The sequence below is a fragment of the Tursiops truncatus genome, chromosome 21, assembly GCF_011762595.2.
Source record: "Tursiops truncatus isolate mTurTru1 chromosome 21, mTurTru1.mat.Y, whole genome shotgun sequence".
NCBI classification, from domain to species: Eukaryota; Metazoa; Chordata; class Mammalia; order Artiodactyla; family Delphinidae; genus Tursiops; species Tursiops truncatus.
This window is the reverse complement of record NC_047054.1, coordinates 32,540,368-32,562,465: the sequence shown is the minus strand read 5'-3', so window position 1 is coordinate 32,562,465 and position 22,098 is coordinate 32,540,368. Positions and strand designations below refer to the sequence as shown.

The 22,098-nt window shown below is 40.8% G+C and overlaps 2 protein-coding genes across 3 annotated transcripts in view; one reads left to right on the top strand and one right to left on the bottom strand.

Moving 5' to 3' along the window:
- Positions 1 to 19,184, bottom strand: part of LOC141277531 (uncharacterized) — a 28,294-nt gene extending 9,110 nt beyond the window's left edge. The window contains exons 1-2 of the mRNA XM_073798747.1: positions 19,160 to 19,184; positions 18,220 to 19,010 (exon numbers count right to left, since the gene is read on the bottom strand). Coding sequence (XP_073654848.1) covers positions 18,220 to 19,010; positions 19,160 to 19,184 — 816 coding nt within the window. The remainder of the gene's footprint in view (positions 1 to 18,219; positions 19,011 to 19,159) is intronic.
- The window catches only part of KAT6A (lysine acetyltransferase 6A), a 109,821-nt gene continuing 105,855 nt past the window's right edge, over positions 18,133 to 22,098 (top strand). For both annotated transcript variants that reach the window (XM_033848883.2, XM_033848882.2), the window contains exons 1-2: positions 18,133 to 18,238; positions 20,753 to 21,669. In XM_033848883.2, coding sequence (XP_033704774.1) covers positions 21,070 to 21,669 — 600 coding nt within the window. In that variant the 5' untranslated portion in view covers positions 18,133 to 18,238; positions 20,753 to 21,069. The remainder of the gene's footprint in view (positions 18,239 to 20,752; positions 21,670 to 22,098) is intronic.

Here is a 22,098-nt window from a genome sequence, read left to right as displayed (position 1 = left end):
AGTAATAGGAAGTCCAGAAAGAGAGAAAACGGAGAGGCAGAAATCAGCAATTAAAGTAATTTAAGAAAAAAATCTCAGAACTGAAGAACAAGATGTTTGATCAAAAGCCCTGTTGAGTGAATTTCACAAATCTAGAAACCTGAATTTTTCTATCATCGGTAGGTGAGGAGCAATTGCCCAGTGGTGTAGAGTTGGGCAGGGGTGTAGAGTCTGGCACAATTGACTAAAAAGACTTACACTAAGGTACCTCACTGTGAAATTTCAGAACACTGGGAACAAAGAGAAGATTCTACAATCTTCTAGAGATGGTGTGTGGGGGCGGTTTTTAGAAAAGAGAGGGTAGAATTTGGAATATGAATGTTTTTGATTTTCCTGTAGAAACTCTGGAAGTAAAAAGACTACAGAGCACTGCCTTCAAGATTCTGAAAGAAAATTATTTTCTTGCATAACTTTATTTTATACCCAGCTCATTTATTATGTATGTATGAAGATAGATTTAAAATATTTTTAGACTTTCAAAATCCCTCCAAATTTGCCTCCCATGCACTCTTTCCTCAAGAAGCTCTCAAGGAGGAAAAAAAAAAAAAAGATTTAGCTGAGAACCAGATAAGATATGAGGAAAAAGAAGATTCCACATGGGAGAGGGGTAAAGGGAATCCCATGAAGTACCATGAAAGAAGTACTAGGATCACAGCTACACCCTGGATGTGAGGGCAACCTATCCAATGTACTCAAAAGACCAGTATATTGAAGATTATAATTTCCAAGATCTCTATTGCCATTGTACCATCTTTTTGAGGACAGAGTGAGCCTGGCACTGATTCTTATGTAAGCTTGACTTAGCTTAACCATATGGTTATGAACTTCCACTCTTCTCTTTATGCCCAGACAGTTAGTTCACTCCACCTAAGTGGTCGCTTTCATTTATTCATGAGCGCTAGAGGTGGGTCATAAACATAGAAGCTGAAAATACAGGGCAACCCACTCTCTCTGACAGATTTCTGCTGTGCATCCAATACCTGGTCCATACGTACTCCAACCCCACCTGCTGTCCTGGCCATGGTGCGCCCTGTGATTCTTGGCCTTACTTTACCCACTGACTCCCAGGTCACAGTGGCCCTTTCTTTATACAACTAGGTTTCTGATACTCAGTTTTTCAAAACAATGTATTGTTTGTTTAGGAATACAAACATAGGTGGAAAACTGTAAAAAAAAAAAAAGCAAGGAAATTATTAACACAGAATAGTGGTTACTTGGAAGTTGGGGAGGGCGAAATGGAGGAAAAATATTAAAGGTACCAGTAAATATTCTATTTATTACCCTGAGTATGTTTAGGTGTGTGTGTGTCTGTGAGTGAGAAAGAGAGGGAGAGATGTGTATGTAGATGTTCACCATATCATTATTCTGTAAATGGTACATGTGTTTTATATTATTTATCTGTGTATTATAGCTTCGTTTGCTATATTTCAAAACAAAAATTTCTTTCAAAAGACAGTAAGCAAAATCACTGGCATTTTGCTCAGAACTTCCTTTTCCTTAATCAAGGATTTATAGACATTGGCAGACTAATTTAAAACAGTTTTTTCCTGAAGGGATTGCAATGGTCCTTCTAAAAATCCACGTTTATTTTATTTTAAAAGAATTTTTGGCTACAACGCGCGTGGCATGCGGGATCTTTGTTCCCTGACCAAGGATCAAACCCACGCCCCACGCAGGGGAAGCGCAGAGTCTTAACCACTGGACCGCCAGGGAAGTCCCTAAGATCCATTTTTAAATGCTCAAAAGTTGGAGGAAGGATGAATGTAACAGAGTTCAGGAGATGAATTTCTAGAAACAGACAATGCCAGATCATGAAGGCCCTTGAATGCTAGAATCACCCTGGCTTGCAGGGAGGTCTCTAACTACACCTGGATGAGGACCAGATATGTGTGGCTGGTGATTTCCCCCACCCTCAGCCTTTTTTCATCAGTGTGTTTGGGGCAGATCAGGAGGTTACAGAGCCCCAGTAACAAGTGATGTGCAAGCTCACGGGAAATGTCTCAGGTTCTTAGAGGAGGCGAGGTGGTTTTTTGTTTTTGTTTTTTTTTTTAAGAAAGAGCTCTTGTATTTTTTATTTTATTATTATTATCATAAAATTTTTAAAGATTTTTTTTTTTAAAAAGAAAGAAAAAGAAACAGCTTTTGACTTGCAACTGGGCCGTTAGACACCATGTAACCTATGCTGCCTTACGTGGGCCAGGTGTTAGCTGGTCCAATTAGCTGTTATACTACTCCTGCCCAGAGGTGCTACATCAAAAAAAGGAATAAATATGTATAATAAGGACTATGCCTGAACAGGTCCTGAAAGATAACTGTTTCAAGAGCAGATGGATTGGGACTTCCCTGGTGGTCCAGTGGTTAAGACTCCACGTTCCCAATGCAGGGGCCCCGGGTTCGATTCCCTGGTCTGGGAACTAGATCCCACATGCCACAACTAAAGATCCCGCATGCCACAACTAAAGATCCTGCACGCCACAATGAAGATCCTGCATGCCGCAACTAACCTGGTGCAGGTAAACTAATTAATTATTTTTTTTTAAAAAAAGAGCAGATGGATCATATTTGCTATGTGTCTGCTCATGTTACACGCTGGCCCCTGCTTGACTGTGGACACTATTGTGTCATTGACTGAGGAGAAACTATTTTGAGCCTCATTTAGAGATGCTGCTTGTGATGTAGCCCCTCTCAGAAGTTGTCCTGAAGGACAGGGAAGCAGAAAAATCCTCCCAGTGGCATGAACATTAAGCAACACATCTCCTTGTCCTCTACATCCAGAAGAAGAGATTAACCTGAACTAAGAAACTCCATCAATTCCTGGGTAAAGGCTAGTGTCTTGACTGGATGACCAGTGACTTGGAATGACCACGATGGGGAGACTGCTAGTGAGGAGCTTTGGGCCAAGAGTGTGCAACTAATTTGTGCACAGGTAGTCCTCCAAGAGTCCTCCACTGCGGAGAAGGCTCATCATAATCAGTTTGGCAAGACAACTCACTTTGCAGATGCTGGTCAACCTCCTTGTCCGACCATTTCAGTGCTTGCTCGTAAATAAAGTGGTAATGGTGTCAAGACAGAAGCTGTGCAAAACCTCATCAATCTGGACTTGCCCTCACCAGAGCCAGCCTTGTGTATCATAGGCTAACTGCCATTGCTGAGTGCCCGACATGCCAGCAGCAGCAATCCTGTGCCCCTAATGTGGTACCACCTCCCAAGGGAAACAGATGTCACATGGTAGTAGGTCGATTACGTACCACGGGACCTCCTCAGTTACAAAGTGGGCAGGAATCCACCCTCACAAGGATGTATACTTATTCTGAATTTGGATTTGTTTTCTTTGTTGTCCGTCTAGCACCATCATCTGGGGACTTACAGAACACTATACTGTCATATACTCCCAAATAATATTACTTCTAACCTAGAAAATCAATCCACACTGAAAGAAGAAAGGTAATGGGTTTATCTTCTCAGGACTCTCTGATCTTACCATGTATTCAATCACCCAACAGCAGACAGCTAGCTGCCCACATAGAATGGTAGAATGGCCTGTTAGCAACAGGTGGGGATCAACAATGTAATTGCCTGCAGCCTCAGAGAGACAAACAAGAAAGAACTTTCCAGTCAGAATGGAACTGCATATGTGGACTCATGTAGATAGGAGAAAACACAGCATATCTGATGTGTTACAAGTAATTCAGGAAGGCAGAGGATGGGGAGGGCAAGAAAATGTGCTTGGCAGGTGAACTCTGCAGGTCTCACTGAGAAGCATGGCCTTTCTTCCATAGGTGATCGGGAGCCAAGGAAGGTTGCCGTGTGAGAGTGACAGGTACAATTTACAGCACAATTTGCAGTTTGGAGGGGTGCCCTTGCCACCACACATTCCTCCTTTGGAGGGTAAATCATTGCTTGAATGCTTGGTCGTTCTTCAATCCTTCTCCAGGAGGTGAAGCTTCCCTTCCCGCGATGCAGGCAGGATTGCGGTGACTGGCTTCTAACAACAGGGTAGATAACAGAACAATTGTAACTGTACAGACAAGAAAACCCCTAAACTAAGCCATCAAGGGTAACATCATCAGAAATGCATCACATTAATATAAGGCAGCCTCTGATGTGATGCCAGGAGAGGAACACACCATCTCTGTGATGTTCTTCCCGAAAGCTGGGTGAAGGTTATGGTGGAACTTTCTGGACTATCATTTCAACTCTTCCGTAAACGAGAATTATTTCAAAATAAAAGTATGAAAATTATTTTAAAGTAAAAAGAAAAAAGGGATAATACCTTGTCCAAAAGATCTTCACTAAAGATAATTTTAGAGAATATATTTCAAGCAGAGTGAAATGATTCTGCATGGAAGGTCTGAGATTCAGGAAGGAGTGATGAGCAGAGAAATTGTAAGTATTTGGTAATTCGAAACAAACGTCAACTATATAAACTATAGGGACTTCCCTGGAGGTCCAGTGGGTAAGCCTCCGCGCTCCCAGTGCAGGTGGCCCAGTTTCGATCCCTAGTCGGGGAACTAGATCTTGCATGCATGCTGCAGCCAGGAAGCCTGCATGCTGCAACGAAGATCCCAAGGGCCGCAACTGAGACCTGGCGCAGCCAAAAATACATAAATGAATAATAAATAAGGGCCTTCCTGCTGGTGCAGTGCTTAAGAATCCACCTGCCAATGCAGGGGACATGGGGTTCGAGCCCTGGTCCGGGAAGATCAAACATGCCGTGGAGCAGCTAAGGCCGTGAGCCACAACTACTGAGCCTGTGTTCTGGAGCCTGCGAGCCACAACTACTGAAGCCCACACGCCTAGAGCCCATGCTCTGCAACAAGAGAAGCCACCACAGTGAGAAGCCTGCGCACCACAACAAAGAGTAGACCCCACTCGCTGAAACTAGAGAAAGCCGGTGCGCAGCAACGAAGACCCAATGCAGCCAAAGATAAAATAAATGAAATAAATTTTAAAAATAAATAAATAACTAAAATAAACAAATAAATATTTTAAAAAACTATATAAACAATAATATTTTGAGGACTTAAAAAAAAGAGCCAATACACATGAAAAAAATGCCAAGTATACTAAGAACGGGGTATCACAGTTTAACTGTTCTAGGATTCGTGTGCCATTCAACAAGATGATAAAAATATTAACTTTAGACTTTGACAAGTATATGTATTAAAATGTCTGGCATTACAACTAAAAGAAGGATATTTATCATCCACTTCAGTAAATTTTTAAAAAATCTTAAAAAATTCAAAATAAGGCAAGAAAGTAACTGCAAATAAGTATAGAAAAGATAGGATAACTAAAACCCACAAAATAAAATAGTAGAAGTAAATACAAATAAAAATAGATAGACTAAGTGCTCTAGTTAAAGAAAAAATATTAAACTATGTTTTTATAAATTTATTTATTTTTTATTTTTTTTATTTTATTTTTGGCTGTGTTGGATCTTCGTTGCTGCATGCCGGCTTTCTCTAGTTGCGGCGAGCAGGGGCTACTCTTCCTTGCAGTGCATGGGCTTCTCATTGCAGTGGCTTCTCTTGTTGCAGACCACAGGCTCTAGGTGTGCGGCCTTCAGTAGTTGTGGCTTGTGGGCTTCAGTAGTTGTGGCTCGTGGGCTGTAGAGTGCAGGCTCAGTAGTTGTGGCGCACGAGCTTAGTCACTCTGCGGCATGTGGAATCTTCCCGGACCAGGCCTTGAACCCCTGTCCCCTACACTGGCAGGTGGATTCTTAACCACTGTGCCACCAGGAGAGCCCTAAACTATTTTTTTTTAAAGTCAAGATATTAGTTGGCTTACAAGAGACATTTTTAAGACATAAGTATACAGAGAGTTGAAGGAAAAGAGTAGAAAAAGATATATCAGGCAAATACCAACCAAATGTAAGCTACAATCAGACCAAATAAACTTTAAGGCAAAAAGTACTATTGCAGATTATTTACCACAGTATAATAATAAAAAAGTTCACTTCCCAAGAATGATATCACAATTATGTGTATGTGAACCTAATAACATAGCCTCAAAACACACTTGTATTTTTAAACTTGGAATTTCAAGGGAAAATAGGCGAATCCATCATCATTGTAAAGAATTTTACATTACTCTTAATAATGGATTAATCAAGCAGGAGAAAAACATCATAAGGTAACAGAAGATTTAAACAACACAGTTAAGAAGCTTGATCCAACAGCCATACATAGAGTATTGGTTTCCAATATCACTTTTTTTTTCAAGCACGGTGAAATACTTATGAAATTGATCATATGCACTAGGCCATAAAACAATTCTCAACAAATTTTCAAAGGATTAATATCATGCAAATTATGTTATTTAACCACAGCTTAATTAAGTTAGGAATGAAAAATAAAAAGATAACTGGAAAAGTTCCCTATGTTTGAAAATTAACAAATACAATATTACATAACTCAGAAAAATATTTTTATCTTGAAAATGATAAAAATACCACATACCATTGTTTAGCAGTGTTAAATTCTTATATTAGAAAAGAAGAAAAGTATCCCCTCAAGAAGTTAGATAAAAAACAAAAGAATAAATCTAAAGTAAATAGAAGAAAAGAAATATTGATAAAGATGAAAATTAAGGAAATTAAAAAATAAACAGAAATAGAGATCAACAAATCCAGAAGCTGTTTCTTTGAAAAGGTTTATAGCATTTTCTCCAATAATGTTCAAGGAAAAAAAGATGAGAAGGCAAAAATAAACAATAGTAAGAATAATAAAGAAAAAATAATTACAGATACTACAGAAATTACATGGATATTAAAGGATATTATAAACAACTTCCTGAAATGAAAATGAAATAGACAAATTCTTAGAAAAATATGTTTTCAAAACTGATTAAAGAAGATGGGAAACCATAATAATTTTACAACCATTATAAGAAATTGCATCAGTATGCAAACATTTTCCCACAGGGAAAACACTAGGTCTGGATGGTTTTACTGGTGAATTTTTCCAAATATTTAAAGAACAAATAATTTTACCTTATAAAACTATCAGGAGGGACTTCCCTGGTGGACCAGTGGGTAAGAGTCTGTGCTCCCAATGCAGGGGGCCTGTGTTCGATCCTTGGTCAGGGAACTAGAACCTGCATGCATGTGGCAACTAAGAGTCCGCATGCCACAACGAAGACCCTGCATGCCATAACTAAGACCCGGAGCAGCCAAAATAAATAAATAAATATCTTAAAAAAACTTTCTAGAGAATAGAAAAAGAAAGAACTCTCTTTTCTCATTTCATGAGGCAAGCATAACTTTGATAACAAAATAAGAAAGAATAATTCAAGACAGGAAAATTATAGACAAGATTCACTCAGGGACATAATCACACAAATCCTAAAAAATTTACCTATGCATGTAAATCCTCCATTTTTTTTTTTTTTTTTTTTTTGCGGTACGCGGGCCTCTCACTGTTGTGGCCTCTCCCACTGCGGAGCACAGGCTTCGGACGCGCAGGCTCAGCGGCCATGGCTCACGGGCCCAGCGGCTCCGTGGCATGTGGGATCTTCCCGGACCGGGGCACGAACCCGTGTCCCCTGCATCGGTAGGTGGACTCTCAACCACTGTGCCACCAGGGAAGCCCAATCCTGCTATTTTTTAAATATAATATATCATGACCAAGTTGGATTTGTCCAGGATGCAAAATGGATTTAACATTAGAAAAATAATCATTGCCCCTCACTGCCTTCAGAGGTTAAAGGAGAAAATTAACAATCATATCATTAGTTGCAGGAAAAGCATTTGACAAAATTCAGCATTTGGTAATGTTAAAAACTCTTAGCAATATGGAAATAGAAGGTAAGTTCCTCATTCTTATTAAGAGCACCCTCAAAAACTATAGCAAATATCACCCTCAATTTGAAAGCATTTCTTTTGCAAGATTAGAAGCAAGACAAGGGTTCAAACTATCACCACACAAATGATAAAAAGAGAGGATTGACATATTTATGTAAATTAATAATAGGAGCTTTTGTTCACCAAGAGACACCACTAAGAAAAGTGAAATGACAAGCTAAAAACTAGGGGAAATAATATACAACATATATAACTGACATGTATCAGGACCTGGAAAATATAAAGAATTAAGAAAGATGCAAGCAATGCAATAGAAAAATAGGCAAAAGATTAGAACAAGAACTTCACAGAAAAGAAAACTGAAATGGCCAATAAATGTATAAAAAAAGGTTGATCTCACTAGTAACCAGGGAAATGCACGTTAAGCTACCACAATAATAACAATACTAAAAATTGTGCTTATTATATAATGCAGACTATTTTAGTGCTATAACTATAGCAACTTTAAACTCCCACAACAGACCTATGTGACAGTACGGCAGCTATTACTACTGATGTGCCCTGCATGAGAAAACTTAGAAAGTCGTAAAGACAGGCAGTAAAAACTCCTTCAACTTTGTTCATTTTCAAAGTTGCATGGCACTTCTACATCTTTTGTATTTCCAAAAGAATTTTAGGATCTGCTTGTCAGTTTCTAGAAATGAATCCTGCTGGGATTATGATTGCGAGTGCAATGAATCTATAAATCAATGTGGTGATAATTGACATCTTAACAATATTGAGTTTTCCAGTCCAGAGGAAGGTATATCTTTCCATTTTCTTAGGCCTGTTTTAACATTCTCAGCAATATTTTGTACTCAATAAACATATCTTGTACATTATTTGTCAGATTAACCCCTAAATATTTCATATTTTTGATGTGATTGTAAAATATATTGTTTTTTTACATTTTCATCTCCAATTGTTTGTTGCTGGTATATAGAAATACAATTTATTTTTTAACTCTGGTAAAATACACATAACATAAAATTCACCAACTAACCTTTTTTTTTTCCTTTGGCCATGCTGCACGGCTTGTGGGATATTAGTTCCCTGACAAGGGATCGAACCCGGGCCCCCAGCAATGGAAGCATGGAGTCCTAACCACTGGACCACTAGGGAATTCCCCATCTTAACCATTTTCAAATGTACAGTTCAGTGGTGTTAAGTACATCCATCATGTTATTGTGCAACCATCATTACCATCCATCTCCAGAGCAAGACTGAAACTCTCTTTATTAAATAATAACTTCCCATTCCCCCCTCCCGCTCTCTCCTGGAAACCACCATTCTACTTTATGTCTCTATAAACTTGACTACTCTAGGACCTCATTATAAGTGGTATCATACAATTTTTGTCTTTTTGTGACTGGCTTATTTTGCTTAACATAATATTCTCAAGGTTCTTCCATGCTGTAGCAGAAGTCAGAATTTCCTTCCTTTTCAAAGGTGAATAATATTCCATTGTACATATAGACCATATTTCATTTATCCATTCATCCATCAATGGACATTTGGGTTGCTTCTACCTCTTGGCTACTGTGAATAATGCTATGAATAATAGTTCATAGCTATTCGTGCTATGAACACGAATGTGCAACTATCTCTTCAAGAACTTGCTTTGAATTCTTTTAGATATACACCCAGATGTGGAATTGCTAGATCACATGGTATTTCTATTTCTAATTTCTGGAGAAACAACCATGCTATTTTCCACAGTGGCTGCAACATTTTACATTTTGAACAACACACAAGTGTTCCAATTTCTCCACATCTTCATCAACATTGTTATTTTCTGTTGTTTGTTATTTTTTATAGTAGACACCCTAATGGGCGTGAGGTGGTATTTCATTGTGGTTTTGATCTTGCATTTCCCTAATGATTAGTGATGTTGAGCATCTTTTGATGCGCTTATTGACCATTTGTATATCCTCTTTGGAGAAAAGTCACTTCAAATCCTTTGCCCATTTTGAAATCAGATCATTAACACTTGCTTTTTGTATGTTGATCTTACGTGCTACAACCTTGAAAAACATTAATTTTAGCAGTTGTTTGTAGATTCCGTATGATTTTCTAGATAGACAATCATGTCATCTATGAATAAAAGTTTAATTTCTTTCTTTCCAATCTAAATGCCCTTTAATTTTCCTGCCTTATTGATCTGGCTAGAATCTAGAGCACAATGTTGAATAGATGTGGTGACAGCAGGCATCTTTGCCTTGATCATGTCTCCGAAGGAAAGTATTGGTCTTTTATCATTAAATATCATGCTAGTTTTACATTTTAAAAAATACTCTTCATCAGGGTGAGAAAAGATTCCCTTCTATCCTTAATTTGATGAGAGATTTTTGTGTGGAATAGATGTTGGATTTTGTCAAATGCTTTTTCTGTATCTGTTGTGATGATCATATGATTTTTTGTTTTTTAGTCTTCTAGGATGGTGAATTATTACCTCAACTGATTTTCAAATGTTAAACCAGCCTTGCAGTCCTGGATAAACCCAGTTGGCCATGATATATTATCTGTTTTATATACAGTCATATTCAATTTGCTAAAAATTTTGGAAGAATTTTGCATCTGTGCTTCCACATTCATGAAGGATACTCCTTTTCTAGTAATGCCTTTGTCTGGTGCTGCAATCAGAGTAATGTTGACCTCAGAAAATAAGTTGGGAAATATTCTCTCCCCTTCTGGAAGAATTTATGGAGAATTGGTTTTATTTATTTATTAAATGTTTGGTAGAACTTACCAGTGAGACCATATATCCCTGAAATATCTTTGTGGAAGGTTTATAAACTATAAATTCCATCCCTTTAATAGATGTAGGATTATTCAAATTATCTATTTCTTCTGGTATATCCTTTAGTAGATTGTTATTCAAGGAATGACATTAATCTAAGTTGTCAACTGTTTTGGCATAAGGTTGTTCATATTATTCCTTATTCTTTTAATGTGTGTAGTATCTAAGGTTATGTCTCTCTTTTCATTATTTATATTGTTAATTCATGTCTTCTCTTTTTGTTTTCCTGGTCAGTCTCCTTAGAATTTAATTGATTTTTTAAATCTTTTCAACAAACCATCTTTTAGTTTCATTGATTTTTCTCTTTTGCTTTCCTGCTTTTCATTGATTGCAACTCTTTATTATTTCCTCCCTCTATTTACAATGGGGTTTTTGTTTGCTTTTCTTTTTCTAATTTCTTAATGTAGATGCTTCATTAATTGATTTGTTCCCACTCTTCTAATAAAACTGTTTAGTGCTCTAAATGTCCCTCTAAGCACTGATTTAGCTAGCCTCTACATATTTTGATATGTTTCATTTTCATTCAATAAAACACTTTCTAAGTTCTCTTGTAATTTATTCTTTGACCCACGTGTTCCTTGCTTTGCAAACATTTACTGATTTTCCAGATACATTTCTGTAATTAATATCAGCTTAATTTCATTTTTGATAGAGATCACAACGTGTATAATTTCAATCTTCTTGAATATATTAAAATTTGTTTCATGATCCAGAATATAGTCTATTTTGGTGAATATTTTGTGTGCACTAGCAGAAAATGTGGATTCTTCTGTTGTTAGGTACAATGTTTTATAAATCTCTATTAGTGGACAATGTTCTTCACGTACTCTATATCATTACTCATTTTCTTTCTACTGATTTTTTAATCAATTATTGATACAGGAGTGTTGAAATTTTAACTGTAATTTGTCTATTTCTCTTCATTTCTATCAGTTTTTGCTTCAGTATTTTGAAGGTCTGTTATTAGTTCTATATACATTTATGATTGTTAAGTCCTTTTGATGAATTGACTCTTTTATCATTCTAAAATATCCACTTTTATTCCCGGTAATATTCCCTGATCTAAAATCTACCTTTTTTTTATATTAATACAGCCATTCCAGCATTCTTTTGATTAGTGTTTGCATGGTGTATCTTTTCTCATTCTTTTAATAGTAACTTATCTGTGTCTTTTTATTTAAAATGTATTCCTTATAGACACTACATATTTGGCTCATGCTTTTATTCAATCTGATAATCTGTACCTTTTATTTGTATGTTTATACCATATATATTTAATATAATTGCCAATATGGTTGAGTTTAAATCTATCATTTTGCTATAGTTTTCTATTTGTCTCATCTGTTCTTTGCTTTTTTCCTTCTTTTCCTGTCTTCTGGATTGAGTAATTTTGTGACTCCATTTTATTTCTAGTATTGGCCTATTAGCTATACCTCAGATTTATTGTTATTGTTCCTTTCAGTGGTTGCTCTAGAGTTTACAATATGCATCTTTAGCTTACCCCAGTCTACCTGCAAATATTATATCACTGTATGTGCAGTGTAAAACCTTGTGACAGCTACTCCCATTTCCTTAGACAACCCCATCATCCACTTCATTCTACATAAGTTTTTTTTTTTTTTTTTTTGGCGGTACGCGGGCCTCTCACTGTTGTGGCCTCTCCCGTTGCGGAGCACAGGCTCCGGATGCGCAGGCTCAGCGGCCATGGCTCACGGGCCTAGCCGCTCCGCGGCATGTGGGATCTTCCCGGACCAGGGCACAAACCCGTGTTGCCTGCATCAGCAGGTGGACTCTCAACCACTGCACCACCAGGGAAGCCCCAATTCTACATAAGTTTTAAACTCCATGTGCATTGTCTTTAATTTGCCTTCAAATCAATCATCTTATAAAGGAGATTAATTTAAAAACATTATACTTATCCACACATTTCTCATTTCCAGTACTCTTAATACTTTTCTACAAACACACATTTCCATCTAATAAAGGATATATACTTTCCTCTTCTTTCTGAAGAAATGTTTTTCACATTTCTGGCAGTTCAGGTCAGCTAGGGATAAACTGTCTTAGCTTTTTCTTTGAGTGTCTGAAAAACTTATTTTGCCTTCATTTCTAAAAGACATTCTTTTTTTTTTTTTTGCTGACTAAGGAATTTCAGATGGAGTTTTTAATCTTTCAATAATTTAAAGTTATTTTTTCTCATTTTCTTCTTGGTTGTATAGTTTCTAAAGATAAGTCTAATGTAATTCTTACCTTTGTTGCTTTATATGTAATGTGTTTTTTTTAATCTGGCAAATGTTAAGATTTTTCTCTTTATCATTGATTTTCAGTAACTTTACTATAATGTGCCTTGGTGAGGTTATAATTTTGTTTATTCTGCTTGGTGTTCATTAAACTCCCTTGAATTTGTGGATTTACAGTTTTTATTCAATTTGGGAATATTCCAGCCATTATTCTTCAAATCTCTCTGCTAACCCCCAATATAGGGTAAATTCATCCTCAGTACTAAGATGATACCCTCCTGAGGACTCTACCCAAGGCCAACAGTGTTGAAAGCTCTTTCCATTCTGGCTTCTGGAAACAGGCACTATTTCCACCCACATGGGAGCTCTGGGAATTGTTTTACCTGTCATTTTTTGGTGGTTCTTTCCCCAATTAGTTTGTTCTCAAACATGTGCAAATTAATACCCATCCACAGACCCTGCAGATACCTGGGATTCTCTCTCTCTCTCTCTCTCTCTCTCTATATATATATACATCCTCCCCCCTTTCTGGTTCTCTGTCCTGCAAATGTTAGCTACCTTGCTCTCCCTCAGTTGTGATCTTTGTATCCTCAACTCAGCATATTGCTGGGCTCTGGGCTGAGGCCTGGATACTGTCTCAATGCAGTAGGCTGGGGCAATTAGATGGTTCCACTTGTGTACCTCTCTTGCTTCAGTCATCACTGCCCTACACTGTCTATTGCCCAATGTCTAAAAACTGTTGTTTCATATAGCTTTTTTCAGGTTTTCTAGTCATTTAAGAGGGGAGGATAAATCCAGTCCCCAGTAATCAATCATGGACAGAGCAGAAGTTCTTACTTGGAGAGCTTTTCAAAACACAGAGTCAAATTCATCTCACTCTCAGAAACTCAGATTCAGTAGGTTTGGCCTGGAATCCTGGAATCTTTACTTATTAAAAAGTACTCAGGTGATTCTGATACAAAGGAAGCGTTGGAAACTATATCTTGATACATCAGGGAAAGCCTTGTTCAAACATTCTTCTAATCAGAAGGAGGGACAGACCTTTTCAGTTTTAAAACTTTTCCTGGTTCTGAGTATGGTGGGGGGTACTTACAGCAGACCAATGATCCAGTGAAAACAGTAAGTTAATTCAGTCTCTGATCTATTAAGGTGCTCAGTCCTCCTAAGGGCTCTGCAAAGGAGATAATATTATCTGGATAATATTATCCAGAGCCTCTATAGTTTTTTTGTTTTGTTTTGTTTTGTTTTGTTTTTGCGGTACACAGGCCTCTCACTGTTGTGGCCTCTCCTGTTGCAGAGCACAGGCTCCGGACGCGCAGGCTCAGCGGCCATGGCTCTCGGGCCCAGCCACTCCGCCACATGTGGGATCTTCCCGGACCGGGGTACGAACCTGTGTCCCCTGCATCGGCAGGCGGACTCTCAACCACTGCGCCACCAGGGAAGCCCCCTCTATAGTTTTAATGTGTGGCAGTCTATTAAAAATTACCAGGCAGGCCAAGAGCTAGTTTAAAAAACAAACAAACAAACAAACAAAAAACCCAAAAACCAATGGAAAGAAAATGTAATAGAAATAGACCCACAGAATATCTAGATATTGTAATGATAAGAAAGAGATTTAAAATAGCTGGGACTGATGTTCAAGAAAGTATTGGCAAAAGTGGAGAAAAATAAAAAGATGGAAAATTTCTCCAAATGAATTAAATTTTATTTTTTTTAAAAATCACATGAACATCCTAGAACTTGAAAATACAATGATCAATATTAAGAACTCAATACATAGATTTAAGATAAGATTTAAATTGTGCGTACAAAATGTACAGACTCACGCACAAAGAGGCAAAAAATATAATAGGAAATACAGATGGTAAACAATGAAAAATTCTGACATAGGTGTACATGAAATCCTAAAAGGAAAAGAGACGTAAGAAGAGATAGTGACCAAGATGTTTCTAAAACAGAGAAAAGATATCAAGCTACCAATTGAAGGGATTATGTAAGTGGCACTCATCCCATGACCCAAGTGGGATGAGTACAAAGAAAACCATATTTAGACACATCACAGGAAAATGGCTGAAAACTAAGCAAAAAACAAAAAAAACTAAAAGAAGCCAGAGGAAAAAATGACATTACTTTCCAAAGGAGTAACAAAGGAATGATGGAAACCGAGGAGATCTTCGAAGTGCTGAAAAAAACTTGCTAAACGAGACTGCTATACCCAGCAAAAATACGAAGGATAAAATGAAGTTTTGAGGCAAACAGAAATGGAGAGAAATTGTCTCCAGCAGACCTGCTCTGAACAGAGGAATATTCAAACAGAGGGAAAAAAATTCCAGTCATAAGCACATAAATGTATACTGGAACAAGAAGCAACATAAAGGGTAAATATGTAGGCGAATATAATGAGTATTGACTGTACGATGATTATAAAACCTTGTATGGTTTAAAATATATGCACAATTAAAATCCATGACAATAAACACAAAAGGGGAAGGGGTAAGTGGAGGCACAATATTACTCTAAGCTCTTAACAATTGGGGGAAAGTGGTAAAAGTAATCATTTATATTAGAGTGTAATAAGTCAATCAGGAATGCTGTAATCTCTAAGATTTCTTTAGAAATGTATAATTAATAAACTGATAGAGGAGGTTAATGGTATACTTAAATATTTAAATTAATTCAAAAGGCAAGAAATAAGAGAATAAGGGATATAAAGTAAATGGACAAAGGAAATGAATAATAAGATGGCAGGTATAAATCTAAATACAGCAGTAATTATATTAAATGTAAATGGACTAAAAACTCCTGTTGAAACAAGGATAGAGCAGCCTTCCAATTTTAGGCTTAGCTGGACTCTGTATAAACTGTAGTTTATAACAGATACTACTGAAAGGGCAGGGATTCCTAGAGCGAAATGTGGAAGGGGGAAGAACTTTTAGCTGCCAGCCCTGCATGGCTGAATTCTGAGGAAGCTTGAACCAAAGAGAAGCTGTCCTCCCAGTACTGTGGATTTTGTTTTTTAACATGCAAAAGATGAAGACCTTAATACGTCTTTGTTGCAAATCTTTTATTTTGAGAAGACCGCCTGAATGTGCCATTAAGTTATGCAAATGTAAAGCAAAGAGTCTCTGTAGAAGCTGTTTGAAAAGCTAAACTGTGCTTTGTTGTTGCAAATTGTTTTAAATTCTTGCTACTGTGTGCTTAAACTCCAGTTTGGTCTTTTCACAGGAATGCCTGTGGCTAGTTTCCTTCTAAATTAACCAAAAGCAAACACAACTCATCTCTGTATTATTTTTCTTCTGAAGACCACACACTAGTCTCACATGAAGAACTCATTTTCTTTCTATTAATATGACTTTACCTGTCCTCTTTGGGAAATAAAAACATTGCTTTACTCTTTGAAAAGAGAATTTCCCCCACTTCTTCCCCCCAAATGTATTTTCATTACAAATATCTCTTATTTTACCTGAGACTGCATCTATCTGATTCATCTAGGATGGAAAATATTCTAATAGATTATTTTCTATCCCCAAATTTCTCTCCTAATTTGGGGATGGGGCTTGGCAGTAGGTGATTCAGTAAATCTCACCACATCACACTGACGTTAGCAGTTGTCAGTGGTAGGATACTGAGTTGAAAATATAAGTTGTTATGTTATTATTGAATGGTCTAGACAGTCTATGGTATAGAACAATAAGGCTAAGGATTAGAGTAGAGAAAAGCTATAGAGACAGGAAAGTATAGGTTGAGGTATAAACAAGGCAGGGCTTGATTAGGGGGGTGGAAATTCAATCTCTTAGTAACTGAAATAATGTTCATTCACTAGCAACATTTTTTGGAGTCTGTACTGCTTGCACAACTCTATGCCACTAGAGATGCAAAGAGGCATCCTAGAAGAGAATATACCTGGGAATGCATTCATAAAACGTAGATGAGGCCACACAACCGGTGCCACACGAAAAACAGGGCAAGTGGTCAAACTACAAAAGTTCAGAAAAGGAAGTAGACGATAAGGTAGTAAGCGAGAAGGTGCACTTTAAAAGGTAAAGCTGAGATAAAACGAGGAGGTGTTGGGGAGAATAGTCTACCAGATAAAAAGGTCCAGTGGCAGGAAAACGCTTCCACACAAGATTATCAATTATTTAGTATGTCTTTTCATTTGTCATTTACTGCCCTTCCAGGGAATGCAGGCTAATAAAAAGTATGACTCAGTCTCTGCCTCAGGAGTTTAAACTGGAAGAGAGACCAGACAAAGAAACATCCATGCAGCCAGTAGAGGACAGGCAGGCCATGAAAAGTGCCAGTCCGCAGCTCAGCCATAAATTCGGACAAGAGCAGTGCTGCGTAGGGCACGGGTACAAGACAGGCGTCGGCATTAGACAAATGGAGGCTCCAAACTCAGAAGTGTGCCACCAGACAGCTGTGTGACCTGTGCGGATCTCACCACCGAGCCTTCGCTGGTCCCTACAAAGATGGCTCTGGTGAGGTCCAACAAGTCTCCTGGGGTAGGGAGGATGAGGTCATTGTGGTGAAAGGGCTCGACACGGCATCCAACTTTCTACCCTTCCCCTCCTCCTCGCACCTACTGATTTTCCCGCAAAGGGGTGGATGTGTGGGGAGAAGATGCGCGCAGACAGGGAATGATGAAGCGAGGCGGCCTTCTCCCCGCCCTCCGCCCCAGCTCCCGACCCGGTTCCGGGGAGTCGCCGTGGGAGCGGGGCGCGGGCACCGCGGTGCGGAGGGAGGCTCGGTGACGGTAAACACAGGCGCCATCAGAGTTCAGATCCTACCGGATTTCCGCGCCGCACCGATGCCTCCCCACCCCGGCGCGACCCTCTGCTTCCCCAGCTGTGCAATGGGGACACAGCACCTCCTGCCCCGGCCATCGGCCCGGCCCAACCGCGCTAGAGGGGCGAGCAGGCGCCCCCGACCGCCGGCCTCCTCCAGTCCTCCTCCCGCTTTGGCTTTGGCCTTTTGTACCGGCCCCACGTGATCCGCCCGGCCGGCTCTTCCCTCCTGCCCCGCCCCGCCCTCCGGCCTTTCCCGGCTCTCGGCCCAGCTCTTCCCGCTCCTCGGCCGTCCCCCTCCCGCGCTGCCCGTTCCTCCCCCTCCCGCTCGCCTAGCTCTCGGGCTGTTCCCGCGCCCTCCCCCAGGCAGCCGTTCCCTCGCGACGCTTCCCCTCCCCCCGCGGCTGTTCCACCGCCTCGCCTCCCCTCCCCCCGGCCGGAGCTCACTGTCTCCAAGATGGCGGCCGTGTCAGTTTGGGGCATCTCCGCGGTCCGGCCCGGGGCCCCGCTTACCCGGCGCTCTTCTCCCCCGGTAAGTAGTCGAGGGGCCGCCCCCGGCCGCCCCCGTCCGTCAAGCCCGAGGCTGAGCCGCTCCGGGACCCGCCTCGCCGCTTCGCGGGGCCGGTGGCCGCTGCAGGCCCCGCCGCGGCCTGCGCCGCCTCCCGCTGCTCTGCGCCAGGCCTCGGGCTGGGGCGCCGCGGCCGCCCCCTCGCGCCCGGCCGGCGCCCGGCTCCCGGCTCCCCCGCCCCGCGGCCCGCGCGCCGCCGCCGGCGGCCCGGGCCGGGCTCGGCCGGGGAGCGGGCAGCCGGGAGGGGGCGGCGGCGGTGGCCCAGGCCGCGAAGCCGCGGGCGGGCCGTGCAGGCGGCCGGCTCTCCCTCGGGGCGCGCCCACCGGCCTGGCTCCTGCGCCCGCCGCCCGGCCCGCCCGGCCCCTGCGCCCGCGCTCCCGGCGCTCGCGCTCGGCCCCTGCGGCCGCGCGGCGCGGGGTGACAGGCGGCCGTGTTGTGGTGCGGAGGGCGCACGTGCGGCGGCGTGTGCGCCGGGCTGTCAGCCCCGGCGCCGGGGGCGGCGGGCGCCTGTCAGCGCGGAGCCGCCAGGCCCGCCCGCGCCCCACCGCCCGGGACCGGCCTCCGGGCGGCCGCGGCTTCGGCGAAGCTGGGAGCGCAGATGTGCGGCTCTCAACTCTTTCACGTGATTTCATTGTTAACTTCGTCCTCGGGTTCCGTTCCCGTCCGGTGGGAGCCGCCGACTCCCCGTCGGCAAGCCGCGGGCTGGTGCCGTTACAAGTTTCTGAAGTTTCTCTCCCTTTAAAAATAGAGCGCGAAGAGGCGTTCGCGGGGAGGTGGGGGGGATGGAGGTCGGGGAAGGACTGCCGGAGGCGAGCTGCACTTTCTCTCCGGCCGCCGGGGTACTTTCCTGGCGTTAAAGCTCAGGTCTGCAGGCGCTTCGCTTACTGAAGACCTGAAGACCCGTGCGCATCCCGGCGCGAGAGACCGCGGGTGACTGTCCTTCGTTCTCTCACCTGCGAGGTTAAGCAGCCAGGACGGGCCCAGCGTCTGCAACTCGGGCTGAAGCCTCTCATTTCATTGTAGCGTTAATGCCTCCGTAATGCACCCACTCCGAGTAATACCGTGATTTCTGTCCTCTCGAGACTCTCACCACGGTGAAGCTGAGTTCTTCCCTCGGGGGACTGCTTTTCAGTCAGCTAATTTAGAAAAGAAGTCTTGGCTCAGGTTTGCGTGTTTCCTTCAGTCTTTTCTTTCTTATCAGAGTAATACTGTCAGTTTCTTCATATCTGTTAGTTTTCCTTTTGATTTTAGAGGCACTCGGAAGAACGATTACTGTGGGAGCCATTTTTCTAGGATGTTTATGTTGTAAGTGCTCCTCAGAGTACTCCTTGGAGTTCTAAAAAACATTTAGGTAAAGGTAAATGTATTTTTGGAAGCAAAGAAGTTATTAGATTCGGAATTCATTATTTTGGTGATTTTCAAAAAGATTTGTATCTGCCAGATTCTTTTGTCTGAAAGAATACTGACTTTGATCCTGGAGAGGCAACGTATGTGTGTGTGTGTGTACATACATATATGTGTGTGTGTATCAGTATACGTTGGTGTCTTATTCATTCATGTTCATTTCAGGACAGCAATCTTGAATCTTTACGAGGTCGTCTTCTCTTTAGACTACAGACAGGCAATACATTTTTCTCCTGTGCTGTACATTTGATATGTAGTGTGTACATTTGAAGCCAGTGATTCTGGGCCATTCTCATTTCTAGTTGCTATGTCTGTAGATTGGTTATGAACATTTTGACAGTTGTTGGACTCTCTCCAGTATATTGAATGTTACTAGGAGAAGCTTATCAGCATGTGATTCCTAAAATTTGAAGGAAATTGGAATTAAAAAAAATTCTTTGAACACTTTTCGCACTTGACTATTTCCAAAATGTTAATTTTGTTTCCACTTGGAATGTTGAAAGTAATATCATACTTAAAACGTGAACTTGGTTTGTGGAAATTGTATTTGTTTCTTTTACTATATGCAATAGTTAAAATTTTCTCAATGGTTTTCTGTCCATCTTATTGACTGTTTTCATCCAGTCTGAATGTCTGGAATTTTGAAAGATGAAAGTTTCACTCTTACTTTCATTGCAGGATTCTTTCTGCTAATCTAGATACTTGTTGAAGTGCTGAATAGTTTCTTGGAGAAAGATGTCAAGGAAGAGTTTCAATTCATAGACTGGTGAGCAGAGATTGTGGAGGGCAGAATAGCCAGCACCCCTCTGGTTAGTTGTAGCCTAAGGTCATTCACAGTGCATCTCGTCTTGTTTCCTCATTGTATCCTAATTTTTAATCTTTTCTTCCTTTTCTTCGTTTTTCCAGTGGTTTACATACATGATCGTTTTGGAATGTTGATGGAAACATGATCAGACTCCTACAGGTGCTCAGTGAACACTGTTTGAGTGCTTTAAAGACTAGGATGTTTCAGTTCCAGTGTATTTATAAAACGGGCCTTGATAGGAAACTGACCTTGTTTTAATTGTTTTCCAGGCATAAGATGCACATTTTTCTGCTGGGAATGAGATGTTCTTGAGTTCTTACAACTTTATGAACAGACCCATGTGTGGTGCTATTGAGAAGTTTGTTGAGAAGTTTGAAGATATTTCAGATAACAGGTTGTTTTGGTTTCTAAAGTAAAAGTGGGGAGGCACTCTGTTTTGTGAAAGGAGGAAGGACTCAGGCCAGAAAACTTGTATGCTATGGTTAACTGGTTCCCAGCCTCCGGGAATGTTGTTTTCCATGGTGTAAAACTTACTCAGCATCAGGATAAGGGATAACGACTCTATGGATATACAGAATCCTTCACCATGGTAAAACTCGCCAACCCGCTGTATACGGAGTGGATTTTGGAGGCCATCAAAAAAGTGAAGAAACAAAAACAGCGTCCTTCAGAAGAAAGGATATGCAATGCAGTGTCTTCATCCCATGGCTTGGATCGTAAAACTGTTTTAGAACAATTGGAGTTGAGTGTCAAAGATGGAACAATTTTGAAAGTCTCAAATAAAGGACTCAATTCCTATAAAGATCCTGATAATCCTGGGCGAATAGCACTTCCTAAACCTCGAAACCATGGAAAAGTGGATAATAAACAAAATGTAGACTGGAATAAACTGATCAAGCGGGCAGTCGAGGGCTTGGCAGAGTCCGGTGGCTCAACTTTGAAAAGCATTGAACGTTTTTTGAAAGGTCAGAAGGATGTGTCTGCATTGTTTGGAGGCGGTGCTGCCTCTGGCTTTCACCAGCAGTTACGATTGGCTATTAAACGCGCCGTTGGCCACGGCAGACTCCTTAAAGATGGACCTCTTTATCGGCTCAACACTAAAGCAACCAATGTGGATGGGAAAGAGAGTTGTGAGTCTCTTTCTTCTTTACCTCCAGTGTCACTCCTTCCACATGAAAAGGATAAGGTAAGAATGGCCTATGCATCAGTGTTCACAGAGCTGATGATACAGCATGCTACAAAGCCACATTTCTAGGAAGTTGAATAGAAGTTACCGTTGGTGTTTGGGGCCTTTTGTGGAATAATCACCTCCTGTTTTTTATTGGTGAATTCTAGGTGTGAGAACTCAGTAGATGCTAATTGTTCTGATACTTTGACATATTTGATGACTAAGATTCAAAGTGTAGAGTATTGCTCTGCCTAAAAGAACATACCTAGATTAGAATTAAAAAGTAGCACACAACTTTAAACCTGTTACATAAAAGTTCTTATAATACTTTATTGCTGAAGTTGATGAGCAGCCAAATGCTGGAGACTTTAAGAACCTGTCTTCTTTCTTTTTTCCGTTTTGATGCCGATTACTAGACAGGAATGAGACCGATTATCCTGACCATAG